This window comes from Oreochromis niloticus, linkage group LG10 (genome assembly GCF_001858045.2).
Source record: "Oreochromis niloticus isolate F11D_XX linkage group LG10, O_niloticus_UMD_NMBU, whole genome shotgun sequence".
In the NCBI taxonomy this organism is placed as follows: Eukaryota; Metazoa; Chordata; class Actinopteri; order Cichliformes; family Cichlidae; genus Oreochromis; species Oreochromis niloticus.
Genome location: NC_031975.2, coordinates 2791099 through 2808143, shown reverse-complemented (window position 1 = coordinate 2808143; position 17045 = coordinate 2791099). Strand labels below are relative to the sequence as shown.

General features: G+C 40.1%; 1 protein-coding gene across 3 annotated transcripts in view; it reads right to left on the bottom strand.

The window, feature by feature from the left end:
• LOC100703182 (calmodulin regulator protein PCP4) overlaps positions 1–17045 on the bottom strand; it is a 28818-nt gene that overhangs the window by 8090 nt on the left and 3683 nt on the right. For 2 of the 3 annotated variants that reach the window (XM_019363475.2, XM_003449808.4), the window contains exon 2: positions 4124–4172. In XM_019363475.2, coding sequence (XP_019219020.1) covers positions 4124–4172 — 49 coding nt within the window. Of the gene's footprint in view, positions 1–2; positions 36–4123; positions 4173–17045 lie in introns of all 3 variants that reach the window. The other variant, XM_003449809.4, reaches the window with a different exon arrangement.

Here is a 17045-nt window from a genome sequence, read left to right as displayed (position 1 = left end):
ACGCTTAGATGGTACCTTTTGTTGACCTTGAAGCCCTTGGATGACAGTGAACAACAACTTTATATTTCATAACTGCACATCTCTCTCTATTACACACACACACACACACACACACACACACACACACACCATCACTCTTTATAATCACACCTGCTCCACATGGCTCATGCCCTTTACACCACAAAGAAACTTTTAAAAGCACATCACGCTTTAGGTCATACTGCTGAACCAATGAATGAATCCCATCTGTAAATCATTGCTGCAGATCATTTATATATATATTACAGCAGCCTTAGATTATATGGACAATGATTAGTGAAGGGAAATGTAAATTATCCCAGACTGCAAGGCACTGTGGACTTTGGCAGTAACTTTGTTGCTGGATATCTATGTCTATCTGCTGGAGCCGGAAAAGAAAAGAAAGTTTATATTAAGAAATAAAAGGTAACAATTCCCATATGTTTAAATGTTGCTTAGAATTCTGAGTATATTAAATGGTACAGTCCATGAATGTTGTAAAGTAAATTTGTTATTATGTTCTGTATTTTTAAGAGATATAGCCTCGTCCCACAGTCCCATACAATGGGCCACCATGTTTGCTGTTCTCTGGGCCTGTTTCACGCCACTGTCCGCATATGCACATGGAAGAGCAGGAAGGTCCCAGAATAGAGGCTTGCTGACAAATATAAACTGCTACAGTGAGAAATTGCTTCTTTAGGTTTCCCTCTTTCTGAAGCTGAAACCTGGCATGTAATTTATATGAATGGATTAAAAAATGGAAGAGGTGAGAATAGAGACATTGGAGTGGTTATGCCAAAACAAGCAAACAGGAAAATGACAGCATTTGTATGGCTCCATCTATGTGAAGGAGGTTTCTATACAATCTATGCAACACATGTCACCTTTGGATTTGCCATTCCTGATATTGTCATGTGTTGAGCATTATTCATTTTGTAAGTGCCTTTTCTTTCCTGCATAGAATTCAAGGGCACACAGCTTACTACCTCTTCTTAAAAGGAAAGACCAAAATGGGCAAATGTCACAAGAATGCATTTCACACGTGTCAAATTCAATTTAGTGTCCTCAAATTTCTCCTGATCACTGCTGTGATGTCCCCCTTTGGACCGAGCCAGAGCTGCAACACACTTCATCATCCCAAAAGGTTGGGACAAAAATCCATTTCAACACGGGGTCTTTACAGGGTTATCAGCAGCCCCAGAGACAGAGGGGAAATGACATGCGGTCCTTCTGTGCTGAATGGACTATGGAGCTGTTTGGCAGTGAATGGGCTGCTAATAACCTGCTACATTGATTGTGTGAGAAGAATGTTACCTTCGAGGAGTGGAGGAGATTACATTCAATGAGTGCCGTGAAATTGAATTCAGAAAATGTGCAAACTACAGTGACTTACTTAGATTTACTTACAAGATTTATGACACCTTCTCCATGGTCGAACAGTTGCTGAATGCATATTCATGACAGGATATCTTTTTTTAAGCTTAGTTAGCAACTGATAATCCCACAAGCCAGACTGATTCTCTCACCTGAGCTCAGGCGTTGAAAAAAGCCATTCACTGGTGTGAGGTTCATTAGAAGCAGTCTTTTGTTCTTCCACACTATCATTTTGCCAGGATGATAGTTCTGCACTTAGCACCATTTATGAATTTCAAAGGATTCTGCCAAGTATTCAGAGTCCAATTTTGCTGTTTATAACTCAAGGGATTAGAATTACTTCATCACGCCAACAATACCATGGCCCAGTTTACAAAGTAGGTCTTCCTGAGAGTTACTGCCATGCTAGAAAGAGCTGGTGTTGTTTCAGATAAACAGTGAAGAAACAAACTGAAATCAACTATTCAAATTAAATAAGAAAAGCATGACAGGTATACTGGAGCACACTTGTGCAATGTTAGATTTAATTTTATCAATATCTACTTTCACAATAACAATGCTTAAATTGCAGAGAAAACATCCAAATATGAGGATTAAAAAATATATATACTTGTATTTATTAATGTATTTATTTTAAGAAAACAGGCTGTAACACTTCTTATTGTTTAAAGATGTCAGATATGGCAGAAAAAATTGTGTTTTTGTCAAATTGTATCAATACCAAGTGAAAACCTTTGGGAATGAAAAATGAAGCCATAGCAGCAGTGCCAAAAATTACTGTTCTTCTAACAGCCACATGAGGCTGGCTCAGAGGTCATGGGTCCAGATACACGCCCATATTAAAATGCCCAGCTTCAGCTCTGTAACTAACTGTATTGGTCCTGGGTCGTTTGACCAAGTACTTTGAGTTCTGTTTGTGCTTATGTCCGTGTCTCATCCCCAGTCCCCTTTTGCCCTCTGTATTTATAAGGGGTGTCCAAATTCATAGGCTGCATCCTCCTGAGGACCCGGCCTTCGCGGTCTACGTAGGCCGGGTCCTCCAAAGGCCGGATAGGCCGGAAGTGAGTGGCTGTGAAATTGGACCGTCTAGCCTTCAGTTTTGAGTCACCAGCTGTCTCGGTGGAGTTTAATAAAGTCAGCTGTCTGCTCCTTTGTATCTAAAATATAACAGGACACTGGAGTAAACTCTCGATCGTCTCACACTTCTGTTTAATCAGTCTTCCGTCTGATGTTTATTCAGCTGTGTGAAAACTATAACTTTAATCTCAGCCAAACCGATTTACTCAGGAACAAATCAAACACTGAAAAAAGCCAAGCAACAACATTTTTAATTTATGTAAGTGACTTATATATCATGTTTAACCTGAGTAGTGAAAGACCGCGGGGATCTGAAAACGATGTGTGGGGAGTTCGCTGTTATCGCCCGGCTAGCTATCGAGCTGGTGGGTAACAGATGTCTCCGAAAACGTCGGAGCACTTTTGCAAATATGTGATGTCTTGATAAAGCGAGCAGATATCTGAAGTTTAGACAGCTACATTCTCGCCTGAAATATCTCAAAAGTTTATTTTGTGACCCAGAAAGATTAATAAGAGTAATATTAAAACTTAGTAGCGGCCGCCATTGTTGGAAACTGGAATTGGCTGCTATGAATTCTGGGATATGGTGGGCCACGAAGGATACACCCAACCCATCCTTCAAACTCAGGGAAAAGGAGGACGCATTTTATCGGCTGCATTCGGAGAAGTCTGCGAATTTGGACAGCCTTCGTCGCGTCGCTGTGATGTAATCGGAATAAATGCGGTCTCAGGAGGATGCAGCCTATGAATTTGGACACCTCCAAAGTGTGCGTGTCCCTCATTAGTCTTTGTGTCATGTCTGCGTCCTGTTATGTTTCCTGTTTTATTTTGAAGAGGTCTGGTGTTCTATGTTCAGTGTATTTAGTTTCACTTCCCCTGTGGCGTCATTATGTCCACTTCCCCTGATCACCTCCTGTGTGTATTTAGTCTCTCTTTGTCTGCTTAGCCTGCTTTCCTGCTATGTGTGCTTGTTACTACATCCATGTTTCCAGGGATTTCATGTATTTATGTCAAGTCTTCACGTTCCAGGTTTTTCATGCTGGGTTTCCACGTTCATGTTCCAGGTTTTTTTGTGTTAGCGTTAGATCACCCAGTTTAGGTTATAGTTTAGTTTCACCATTGCCCTTTTGTTTTGTAGTTTCACCAGCCTCGAATAAACAGCTCATTTTTTTTAAAGCTCAAGTTTTGTTCTTTCGTGTGTCAGCACTTGGGTCCTTCTCCTCACAGCACACAGTTGTCTCTCAGTTTGTTGTTTTAACTTGATGGTTTAAAGAAGAATATATCTTAAAATTAAATATGCAAAAATGCCCAAACACTTGAACTCTGTTTTTTATTTCTGAGTTACACGTCACATAGTGTGGGTACATTTACTCAAGAACTGTGCTTAGTAAATACAAAAAATGTGCTTATTTTGCTGTAGATCTTTTCCACCATGTTCACAGCTGTGGATAATATAAAACCTATAATGTGCTTTAAAAACACTTATGCAGTGCTTTAAATGAAACCACGCAGAAGTAGAGAATGTATGAGAAAATTACCTTGTGTTTGTGGTGTTGAGGTCACTTTAGTGTGTAAAGATTTATACATGGTTGTCTTTTAAACAATCTAATCTTTGGTAAAAACTTCACATTGTTAATATTCTGTTTAAAAATACCTTGGCCAGATGCTTTGCTGTTTCCGGTCATTGGGCCAGATGCTTGTCTCTGCAAAAATGAGAAGAGAAAGAATGAGCAATTAAAAATTACAATTAACATCAGCCTGAGACGTTACATGTAAACCTGCCTTCAACACAAAATATGTTGTTCATTCCCCCAAATACCAATCTGATCGTTTCCTGAAACAAAACAAGCATCTGTTATAGTCACACAGACATGAGCAACACATAAAACAATTGAAAGGAGAATTGCGGTTCTTTGTGAGGCGAGCCAGGATGTTGATCTATAATCCGTGTTTCTGCAGCAGAGACAAGTTTGCTCTGCCTGCTCCTACAGCTCCTGAGAGTTCTCCCCTGACGGGATGATACCGTTCGCCCAAAGTAAGATTGCATCCAGGCTCACAGTGTGAGCTGAGGCTTGCTTCACATTCACAACTTAGATCAGTCTGCTTTTCTAAGAGAGCTTGCTTCATATGGAGCTTTGGTTTCCCACCATTTATTTGGGGTGGCTGTGGCTCAGGCACTAGGACAGGTCAAAGGTTAGCGGGTCAATCACTGGCTGCTCTAGTCTACATACCAAAATATACTGGGCCCTGAGCTGGTGGTGCATACAAAAAAGTGGTTAGATTGTTGATATATATTTATTATAAAATATAAAAAGTGCTGCAACATGCAGTTTACTGCTAATCGTGCCAATACTTAATGCTAAAAAAAGGCATGGCTTATCTTTTGTGCTTGATATTGAAATGCACTGACTGCGCCTGTGTAGAGTATAATTATATAAAGTATAAAGTATCATTTTAGTTTGGCATCTATGCCGTCAGAGTTCTTCTTTCTCAATAAATACACTATATGGCCAAAAGTATTCACCCACCCATGTAAATCACTGAATTCAGGAGCTCAGTGAACTGCAGCGTGGTACCGTGATAGGATGTTACTTGTCCAGTCATGAAATGTCTTCACTACTAAATATTCCACAGTCAGCTGTTAGTGTTATTATAGCAAAGTGAAAGCAACTGACAGCAATTCAGCCACAGCCATGCAAAATCACAGCTCGGGCTCAGACGACACTGAGACGCACAGAGGTCGCAAACAGAGTCAAACGCTACAAACCTCCAAATTTCATGTGGCCTTCAGATTATCTCAACAACAGTGTGTAGAGAGCTTCATGGAATGGGTTTCCATGGTCGAGCAGCTGCATCCAAGCCTTACATCACCCAGAGCAATGCAGAGTGTCAGACGCAGTGGTGTAAAGCACACCACCACTGAGGAGTAGAGACGTGTTCTCTATTGCTCTATAGTCCATTAAGTAACAAATCATGCTTCTCCTTCTGTCACTCAGATTGACAAGTCTGGTTTTGGTGGTTGCCAGGAGGACAGTACTTGTGTGATGCTTTGTACTAAATGTAAAGTTTGGTGTAGGTGTGATTATGATGTGGGGTTGTTTTTCAGGAGCTAGGCTCAGTCCCTTATTTCCAATGAAAGGAACTGTTAATGCTTCAGGATAAGAAGATATTTTGGACAATTCCATGCTCCCAGCTTTGCAGGAACAGTTTGGAGATGGCCCCTCCCTGTTCCAACATGACTGCACACCAGTGCACAAAGCCAGGTCCATAAAGACAAGGATGAAGGTGTGGAAGAACTTGACTGGCCTGCACAGAGTCCTGACTTCAACCTAATAGAAGACTTTTGGGATGATTTAGAGCAGACAGTGTGAGCCGGGCCTTCTCATCCAATATCAGTGTCTGAACTCACAAATGCACTTCTGAAAGAATGGTAAAAAAAATTCTCATAAACACACTCCTGAAAAGCCTTCCCAGAAGAATTGAAGCTGTTATAACTGCAAATGGTGGGCAGACGTCTTTTAGGCCCTATGGATTAAGAATGGGATTGTAATTCAATTTCATATGCATGTGAAGGCTAACAAGGGAATATGTATGTATATGTACATGATAAACAGAGAAACTGGCACTGATGGGCAAACCGACAGGTTGCAGCAAATGCAGAGCAACAGAAGCATTGACACATCAGAGGGAGAGATGTGAATTTAAGACACTTTGGGGATTGAGAATGGATTTCATGTCTCTTAGTCAACTCAATTCAATTCAATTTTATTATATTTATTATAGCGCCAAATCACAACAAAAGTCGCCTCAAGGCGCTTTATATTGTACAGTAGATCGCACAATAATAGATACAGAGAAAAACCCAACAATCATATGACCCCCTATGAGCAAGCACTTTGGCGACAGTGGGAAGGAAAAACTCCCTTTTAACAGGAAGAAACCTCCGGCAGAACCAGGCTCAGGGAGGGGCGGCCATCTGCTGCGACCGGTTGGGGTGAGAGAAGGAAGACAGTCTTCTGCTATAAGCTGCACAAACAGCGGCGACACATTCAGATGAAAACCATTTGAGCAGAGAATATTCGATGGGCATAGAGGGTTTCTGTAGCTCTGCTGCCTGGACTCCTAGATGAAGCCAAATATCTCGCCCCCAGAGTCTCCTTATGCCATCAGGAGAGCAAGTGGAAGAAAAACTTGTTTGGCAACTTGGCCATCTGTTTTTCTGTTTACATGCAGAAATCTAAGTGAGTCTGCTGGGATTCCTGGCATCATGCTTACTGTCAGCTGCTTGATTGTGCTCTGTTATTCAGGAGGGCAGGAGCAGTGCCATGAAGTGATGGTGCCATACATCACACCTCCACCCACCACAAGCGAGCATTCAGCCAGAGCTGAGATCCAGGAGCAGAATGACAATAAGAGTTGAGCAATTGTTTCAGTACAATGTGAAGATGGAGCACAATATTGCTCCATCTTCACAAATGCGGCTCGTCTGTGAAGCACCTTGATGTGCCTGGGTCTTTTAAATGTGCTTTAGAAATAAAATTTAAACTGAAACTGAAACCGAAATCAAGACTGATGAACAGAGCTGACACCAGTAAAAAACTGCAGGTCAGAACTGGATGCACAGTTCAAACATTCGAATCTGTTTTCCTCAGTCTTTTCTTTGCTCTTGTCCTGTGCCATCCTATTAATCAGCCCCAGAGATCCACCGATAACATAGATAACAGTATCAGGTTATAGTTCAGCTTTTCATGAGAGGGCTAAAAGAAGGCATGGCATCAATGCACACGCGCATGTGTGTGTGTGTGTGTGTGTGTGTGTGTGTGTGTGTGTGTGTGTGTGGTTACTTTGAGTGAGGTTTTTTTGGCTTTGTCTCAAAAAGTCATTTTGAGCCTAAGACGGAGATGGAACAAGAGCTGTATTATCATTATCATAGCAACTCCGGCATCATCACCAGGTGTATTTTTCACATCATATTAGGGACTGCAAGCTATGGCAGTAAAGTATGTTCAGCCTTAGTAGTGGATGACATATAAATAAAATGTTTTCCTTTAAAGTCTGGAGGACAGCTTTCTTTTCTCCAACATGTACTCATATGCCCACTCCATTCTTCCATTTTTCACAGCTTACATAACGGCTGAACATCTAATGTGCACACTCTTTACACATTAGCACATTTTCTCTGCACTATTTCATGCTCTGTTCCATTTCACTTCTTCAGCAGAGGTTTCATCTCTTCAATTTCAGCACATTCTTTAGAACTTCAGAACAAGAGAGCGCCTGCATTCGATATCATAAGATGACTTCAGGGATCAACGAGTGACTTTCATATGAGTTGTTTGTCATGGCCCATCCCAGCATTTACTTAGGTTTGACTCTCATCACTTGTGCCCTCAGTTCAGTTGAGGGAGCAGCATTGTCACTGTGTTTGGCAGGAATGTGTTTACTGCAGCATTTTAATTTTACAGAGGAACTTTAAAGCAATACCAGAGAAAAGGGAAAAACAGCAGTGCTGATCTGACTTAAAATCCAAACCAAGTAAGTGAATTTTTTGGGGGTCAGCGAGAAGACTCCATCCATCATAGCAAATCTAAATTGGCACCACCATCTTGGCCAGGACATCTTTCAACTTTCAGAACACTGCTACAATTGTCACCATTACTCTTGTCTCACCAACCAATCACAATCAAGAAGAGGAAGGACTTGCAGACTTGCATCAACCATGATGAAAGAGTTACTGATCTTTGACAGAGATCCACAAGAAGGAACACCACACTTCCTCTGTGTGACTTCATGGAGTTACACTGGGGGAAACGGTTATTTGACCTTCTTCTGAACTACTGAGGTCACCTGACACAAGGTGTGAGTGGAGGTTGAGGAAAGGGAGCTCAAGACTGCATTGCAGATGGATGACCAAGGTGATTAACTGGCCCCATTGCTGTTCTGCACATGGCTCACCTCTAAGCATTTCAAAGAGTGGATATGCATATAGATTCAGGAGTGGAGCAACCATCAGCCATCTCTTCTACATAGATGAGATCAAACTGTATGCCAAGAGTGAGTGAAAAATAGACCCACTAATCCATCTTACCAGCATCTACAGTAAGGATGTTGGAATGTCATTCAGATTGGAAAAGTGCGGCTGAATCATTGCAAAGAGAGGGAAGGTGATCTGGACTGAAGGAGTGAAGTTGCCAGAAGGCAAAGCAAGCATACAGGACAGGTACAAGTACCTGGCTCATCAGCAACAGTGATAATGATTCATTAAGGTCAGCCACATTCATAGTGAACAGCAACATCAGAACAGAATAGAGACGTACCAGAGGCTGAAGGAACAGCTGGAGCAGATGTGGAAGGCAAGTACAAAGTGGTCCCCGTGATGATAGTAAGGAGTACAAGATCAGCGGTCTCTGTCCTGATTTATTCATTTGTAATCCTGTGTGTTTTGGTCACTCCCATCAGAAATCTGAGCATCTTCAGCTCTGCCACCTCCAGTTTGGCTTCTTGTTGCTTGTTAGTGCAACCGTCTCAAAGCCATATATCATGGCAGGTCACACCACCATTTTTTAAACTTCCCTTTTATGTTTGCTGCTCATTAATCACCCCTGACACTTGTCTTCTTCACCTCTCTTGTGTACGGTCCATACCCAGGTATTTAAACTCATCTACTTTCGCTATCGCCACTGCTTGCATGTTCACCTTTGGTTCTCTGACAAGATGATCCCACAGTAAAGTTGAAGTGTGGAGTCTAGGGAGTCCAGACCTGAGTGATAGTGTTCCATTGTGTGTTTTCTGTCTGGATATGGTGCGTTTTTGTGACACCAGTTGTTTTGCTACTGCATAAAGATACAATTTCAATTGTTTTCTTTGCTGTCTTTGATGTGTAAATACAACACTGGTTCATAGGTAGGTGACATTTTTAGACTTGAATGATTCATAACTCAATGTTATGTTGCTAAAACAAAACAAAACAAAACAAAAACAAGAAAAAAGACATTCCACCAAAAATGTTCAGGTTCAAGGACTGGACTGAAAATACAAGCAGCCAATTTCCAAAGAAAAAGCTTGGAAAACATTCATAAAGCCTGGAGAAGTATTGCTCAAGACCAATTAAAGAATTAGAGAAAGACTAGCTTGATCTTAAGTTCTGTTGTTATTTTGCACAGCACTCCTACTGTTTTTACTGCATTCTGGCTCTGTCGTATTTCTATATTTTGCAATTAGCTCTAAAAGACATGATCAAATATCCCTCCTCCCATATTTTATCATTGTCATTAAAGCACATCTAACCTCCTGTAGCTGTCCACTTTCCATTAATGTTCACACCTGACAGCTGTGACCTTGACATTTTAAGGAACAGATGTGACATAAGCTGGGACACCAAGCTGAGATGCCTGCTATCATGATTATTAAAACTGCCAGAGGAGCAGGTACCACAGACACGTTTGTTGTATCTAATTAGAAAAAGAAAAGAAAAGAAAACAGAAAAGTTCTTAGCAATTTATATTCTACAATAGGAAACACTTTGCGAAGTACTTTAGAGAAGATTTGAAATAATACTTAGGAGTAAAAAAAAATTAAAGCATGAAAGAAATAGGATACATAAAAAGCAAGTGCTTAAATAAGGTTTGAAAGGGGGATGGCTCAGACTCTGAGGCCTGTTACTCTCAGAACTACATTTAATCTATATTTCAGAGCAACAACTGGAATCTCATTAGTTTGAATGTAGGCTGAGGAAGAGACATCTGGAACCTGCTGGGTTCATGAAGTAAAAGATGTTTGATGTATAGTCAAAGGTAATATATATATAATTACAGTCTTCTAAGCAGAGGTCAGCTGGTGATTTGGCACAAGCTTTGTATTCTCTACACTGGGAAACTTCAGTGTGTTTTTGTTTCTGCTTAAATAATAGAGAGCTTGTATTTGGTTAATTAATTGCTCTGTTCTGAATTTACTCAATATTTTTTTTCACTAGTTTTTTCACGTTTTTATCAAAAGAGAACTGACCCAAACTTATGGACACTGAGCAAAGAGATTTTTGCTAGTTTAAAGTTTTGGCACAATGTAGTATGGAAAGCTGAACTACCAGGTCAATCAGTAGCATTAGCTGTTAAAACATAATTGAACTGATCGATTCTGCAGTTTAGATTCTGCATTTACTCAGAAGTCCTGTCATTCTTTGGCCCTGCAGCACAAACATGAAGACAAATCCGGGGAGTTAGGGCAGGAAGCTGGATGAGAGCAGACCATGAGTCTGGTACACGTTCTGGTGCCAATGCCATGTTTAGCTAAACTGAACCTGAGTTTGTGTTACTGCTTGGTGTTTGAGCAGATTATGTGGAGCTTATGTAGATTTTTTTTTTAGCTTGCATGGTCCCCGAGGAGGATCCACGACTATTGCAGGCTTCCAGTCCCGTATGCCAGAAACAGAGGGAGCTTGACAAATGGATGGCAGTGATAATAATTATATTGCTAATGATGATCTCCTCCTGTACAGTGTACAATGTGCGCCACTATGCCTACCATGGTTGACTGGCAACAAACAGAGCTTGATAAACACCAGAAGTTATTAATTTTCTCATCCTTTGAGCTCCTGTATCACTGGTCTTACCATCGAAATGAATCACAATCAGGATGTGTGATCTGGGAGAGATACATCAAAAAATGTCAAAATATTGACTAGTTAAAATAAAAAATAATAAAATCCAGCACCCCTGGAAAGTCCCATATTTGAACAAAAAATCATACAAATTCAAACTGCAAAAAATAATTACTGATGATTTCTGAATGGTACATTGTTGAATTACAGAATACTATAAAATAAAGTATGTAGACTATTTTTGATGTGACATAATTAATCACATATTTGAAGAAAATGTCATTATCAGCTGTCATGCTGGATTGAGCAAATATAACAAGTTGTATCACAAAAACAAAAATATCTTTAGATTGTCCTGTCCCAAAAAAACCAGATGGTGCTCTAATTATAATTCAGAAAATAATTTTATTAAATATGTGCTTATTCTTCCATTTTAAAATCCACCATCATCAGAATTTTAGAATATTTTCTGCTCTGAGTTATAATTAGAGTACCATAAGGAAACTTTGGCCACTTTCAGTATGTTTCAAAGTATTTGATATATGAAGCTAAGATTTCAGAGCACTCACTGCATGTGTTAAAACTTGGGACCATAAAATGTTCATGCAAATTTGAGAAGCCTGAGCAGGAAATGTGTGAGAAATGCCCCTCATGCGATCCTACACGGAGTGCAAGGAAACACGTGAACTTGAAATGACAGGTTTTATTAAAAAGTTTGGCCGTTTTTAAATGATCAAAGCCTTTCAAGGTTCATATAATTCTTGTTTTTGTTTGTTTGCTTGTTTGTTTTTCTTTGTTTTGTTTTGCGTGTTTGTGGCAAACGACCTAAAACATTGTTTGTCTAAAAGTAAGGAAGTGAATTAAGTTTAATAAAACTCCTGTATCATCAAGTTCTCTTTGTTTCTTTGGGCCACAGTGCAAGCATACAGATGGAGTCTATCCAGAATTTGCTCTTTAGCGGGTTGGTTTCAGTGTCAGCAGAAGCTTACATTTATTTCTGCGGTAGCAGCTTTTAAAGATTTGTTGTTTCCATCACTCCTTCCTCATGTGATGCTCATGTATGTTTTCTCTCAATGACTGATTTCATGAGACTTGGCAATTGGTAAAATAAATAAATTACCTTGGAAGTGTGTGGGGGGCTATTTTTGGTTCTTTTTGCAGCTCAGGCTCCCTAGAGAGACTCCATGCTGCACTCAGGATCTATTAACAATTTAACGAGAAGACAGCAAAACTGGGTCACAGACAGCTCATCCCAGCACCATTACAACTGTGTAGCAGCGTCCCCACCACCAGACTGGAAACAGAGATGACAGCATGGAAGAGTGACACTGCTGAGCGATGACTGACTACCTGAGCAGGGATGACACACTTGATGGACTAGGCTTTTTTTTTAACACATTCATCCCAGATTTAAAAAAAAAGAAAAAACAATATAAAAATAGCTTCTTCTTTTTTTTACTGTACAGGACGTCACACTGAGAACTACAGCTTTGGTACAACCAGGTCTGTGGGTTATGTAAAACATCAGCACTCACGGCATTAAAACACCAGTGAATGAGGCTAAAGGCATGCTTATAGCTCTGAGGCTGTACGAAGAGCTTATATAAGCACGATAAAAAGGTTACACATCAGCAAACCACAAGCCAGGTTTTTGGTATTTTTACCACGTTTACCATTTTAGTTAGGCATAGTAGCGCACGGCTGGAATGTAATTTTATTCATGTTTCTACTCCACAACATCTAAGAGGGAAATATTGCACCTTTGACTTCACTATAGTTATCTGACAGGCATTCTCATGGACTTGCCAGTGTCCCTTAAAGAGTGCATGGAGCTTGATGGGAGATTAGCTTCGTAGACAAGCCACTGACTGTGCTTTCACTGCTCTGAGATCAGTTAAGAGCTGCACAAAGTGTGGAAAAAGAGATAGCATTGGCAGATAAATGAGCACTTTCAGTAATCATCGTAGCAGATTAGCTTCTCTTGTAAACAAGCTTGGCCAACATGTGTGATGTAAGTAATTTTTAATATACATTATGCTCATTAGTAATAAAAGCTTTAATGATAAATAAGGGGAGTCTTGCATGTTTGATTGAATAAAATAGGCAAATTGAACAGAATAATTAATTTGTTAGGCTATCTAGAGTATACTCTGCCTCTAGTCCTGTAGTAGCTGGGATAAGCTCCAGCAGCGCATAACCCTGAATTTGGTAAGTGGAAGAGGATGGATGGATGGATGGATGGATGGATCATACATTTTTATGGCTGTGCAGGTGACACGCAGCAACACAATTAGTTACCCAATTAGTTAATATGCATGAATGTTTTAAAGACATCAGTAGGTTGGATGACCAGATTTCCTGTTTCTAAATTCAGATAAAACTGAGGGTTTTTTTACTCTTAAATCTTATAAGTATGGCTTCTAATCAAATGCTTACCTAGATAGCATAATCTTAGTTTCCAGTAGCACCATGTGCAATTTTGGATTCATTTTTGACCCGGATGCTTATATTAAACAAATATGTAGGACTGCTTTCTTGCATTTGTGCAATAGCTTTAAAATTTGAACCATCCTGGCCTGGAATGATGCTGAAAAACTGATGCTGCTGGAGGTTTCTTCCTTTTAAAAGGGAGTTTTTCCTTCCCACTGTTCCCAAAGTGCTTGCTCATAGGAGGTCATATGATTGTTGGGTTTTTCTCTGTATGTATTATTGTAGGGTTTACCTTAAAATATAAAGCACCTTGAGGTGACTGTTGTGATTTGGTGCTATATAAATAAAGTTGAATTGAAAATTTAACTGAAATTAAAGCACTCAGCGACAGCTTCAGTTGAAGCTGCTACCATTTTCTCTTGTACTATAAAAAATGTCATTGTTCAATGATTTGTGTTGTCAAGTACTGATTCATTAAACCTCTCAAACTCATTAAACTCCAGCAGCTATGCTGTGCCCAATGGAAAGTGTCTTTCTCACATAAACATGTAAAACAGCATATTTTCAATATATGGAAGTAGCAGTGTGCAGTATTTTCCAGCTGGAGTCATTCAAGTAAAAGTAGTAAAAGATCAGCAGGGTTTTCCCAAAGAGCATTAGTATGCATTAGGCAGAGTGTGCATAAAAAACTATACTCGTAGTCTTAAAAAAAGCAGTTGTAAACACCGAATACATAATTTCAAACAATAATAAGCAACACTGTGCTGCACTGTTGCACAGAATGACTATAATGTATCTCCAAAAACCTACAGAGATTAGAGCCAGCTCACGTTCTTCCATCCTGTATGCCAGAAATATCCCAGTGGAATTTACAAACACTCAGCTTCTGTGGGTACTTTCTCCCAAATGGATGATGCTGTTATGATATGAACTGCTAAGTGGTGTGGCAAACCATTTTAGTAAAAACGAACAAACTAACAAACAGATGAATGAATCTCATATCGCTTTAACAGTTTAAGGTCATTTGCTGATTCTGATTTACACATAAAGGTTAAGAGAGTCGTTTACTGTTCTCATTCAGAGAAAGGTAATACCACTATACTGGAGACTGGAAAGTCAATAATCTCCAAGGGGCATAATGTGGGTGATGTGATGGGTTTATAACTAGTTAGATAAATTAGGATTTCCCTTTCAATTTAGGGTGACTTTGCATTTTATGTCAGCCATAAGCGAATTACAGCACAGTATGAGAACAGTTCTTCCTATCAAAGATTATTTGTAGTTCCCCAGAGAAGCGATGAATGGCATTTTGGGAACCTTGGAGTAAACCTGTACATCTGTAAGGTTCCCTACAAATCCCATCTTGGTCATTTAACTGCAGTCAGTTTTATTTTTTCCCACGTTAGCCTTACCCATCCCACTCTTCTCCCGCTGTTGTTTGTCATTTTCCATGAGCAGAAACCAGGAATGCCACCAAATTACTTTAGTGTAATCTCTGCTCACTGTTTAAAGCAGGATTAGGGTTAGTGTGAACATCTCATATAGAGAATTGGAGATTGAATTGACCATAAATTGACATTTATGGTCAATGAGCAAGAAAAAAACATCACATAGAATCAACAATATTTCAATCAAAATTTATTTGAACATTTTCTCCGAGTTGCAGAGATTTTTTCCTCTAATCATCACTTTAGTCCACATCTCTATCACCTCATCAGTCTTCAGTCAGCAAAAAGGAGTTTTAAGGAAAATCTATCCCTGAACGCTTTTCCCCACTCAGCTTGCTGTCCTTTTTACACTGATCAGCAACTTCTAACACTCTTATCTCATTAATTTAATAAAAAAGGCTCTAGTCCACTTTGGATGATGAGACTAAACGCTTTGCCAAGCAGCCATGATAGCCACCACTCTCGATGTAATTAAAGTGTGAGGTAGGTGAACACAACAGGAGACCACTTAAATGTTGATGCACTGATTGAAGGACAAAACAGGATATCCCCTTTAATATGGCCTTGTGGCCATCTTTCAATAATTACATTTTCAAGCAGATTTTAAACAGATGACTAAGAAATTGCCATTTAATCATCCGCACACTGTACACGCCACAGCCCACACGCAACAACATGCTTAAAGTGAATCATCACAATGAAAATGACTTTGATTTAAAAGGCTAGTCAAATCCTAAAAAGACGGTAATGTCAAGCAGCACTTAAGCACAGCACGCTGCGATTAACCTGCAGCAGAATTACAGAGACATTACAAGAAAATCAGATTTCCACTTCTGAGTACAGTCTTGTCGACACTAGCTTTTAGCAGCTGGAGGTGTCCACTAAAAGCTGCTGCACAATTTGACACCAGGGCTAAATCTGTTTTATTGCATTGTGAGTCTCAGTTGTGTGGCTTTGTCCATCTTCCTGATGGTTATTATTGCAGAGTGCATCATGACATTGTACACCAATAAGTTAAAAAGATCTATCCATTCATGTCTGATTCACAGTCACAGGATGTATCCCAGCTGTCATGCATCCTAGACGGATCACCAGTCCAGCCAGTCAGTCTCTCTCACCAGAACCTAACATATTCCAGATAAAAGATCAACACATATGAAATCACCGCCTGTCTGTTTTCCAGAAAAACGTGGAATTCCAGAGGAAGCTGGAGTCCCTGGAGGGAATCCACACAGGAAAACTTTATTCCCCAGCATCTTCATTCTATGTGACAACTTTGCTAATGACTTCACCATTGTGCTATCAACACTGTGAAGTTGAAAAAGTGAACGGTCTGAGACTTCTGCCTGAATGCAGTCATAAGTAACGTCAGTCTCTGTAGTTAGTGCCAGGGTAAGGACATAACTGTCCTACAAGTTTCTTTATTTACCACAACAAAGTCTGAACACTCAATTGGAAATGACATTATTTATGCCAGTTTAACTCGGTGCAGGCCAGCAGTGAGGGTGTGATTAGCACTGCGTCCTGGGTTTGAACTTCTGGCCGGGGCCTTTCTGTGTGGAGTTTGCATGTTCTTTCTGTGGGTGCTCTCTGGGTACCACCATAAGGGTTGGTTAATCGGTGATTCTAGTTTGGCCATCGGTGTGAGTTTGAATGCTTGTCTGTGTCTCTGTGTTAGCCACGGTGATCTGTCCATTGTCTATGTCAGCTGAGACAGGCTCCAACTCCCCCGTGACCCTGAATTAGATGAGCAGCAGAAAATGGATGGATAATTTCATGCAATCCATTCAGTAGTTGTACTATCACAGTGACAACTTAGCTCATGTTGCAAAAAGGTAGACATGTTCCTGGTGGGTGTTGGACCTTGCCAGCAGAGGTCTGTGCTACAAAGCAGTATTTCATCTTATCCAGAAATCTTCAGGGTAAACTCTGGGTTTTCTGTACAACAAAGGTGGTTCACTTCCTACTGGAATATGCTGCCATGGTAGCTGGAAACCTGCTTCAGAGCAGGTTATGTTCCAGATACGAGATCAACACATATGAAATCACCGCCTACTGATCAGTCTGTTTTAAAGAAAATTGCATCACCATTCCTGGAAGAT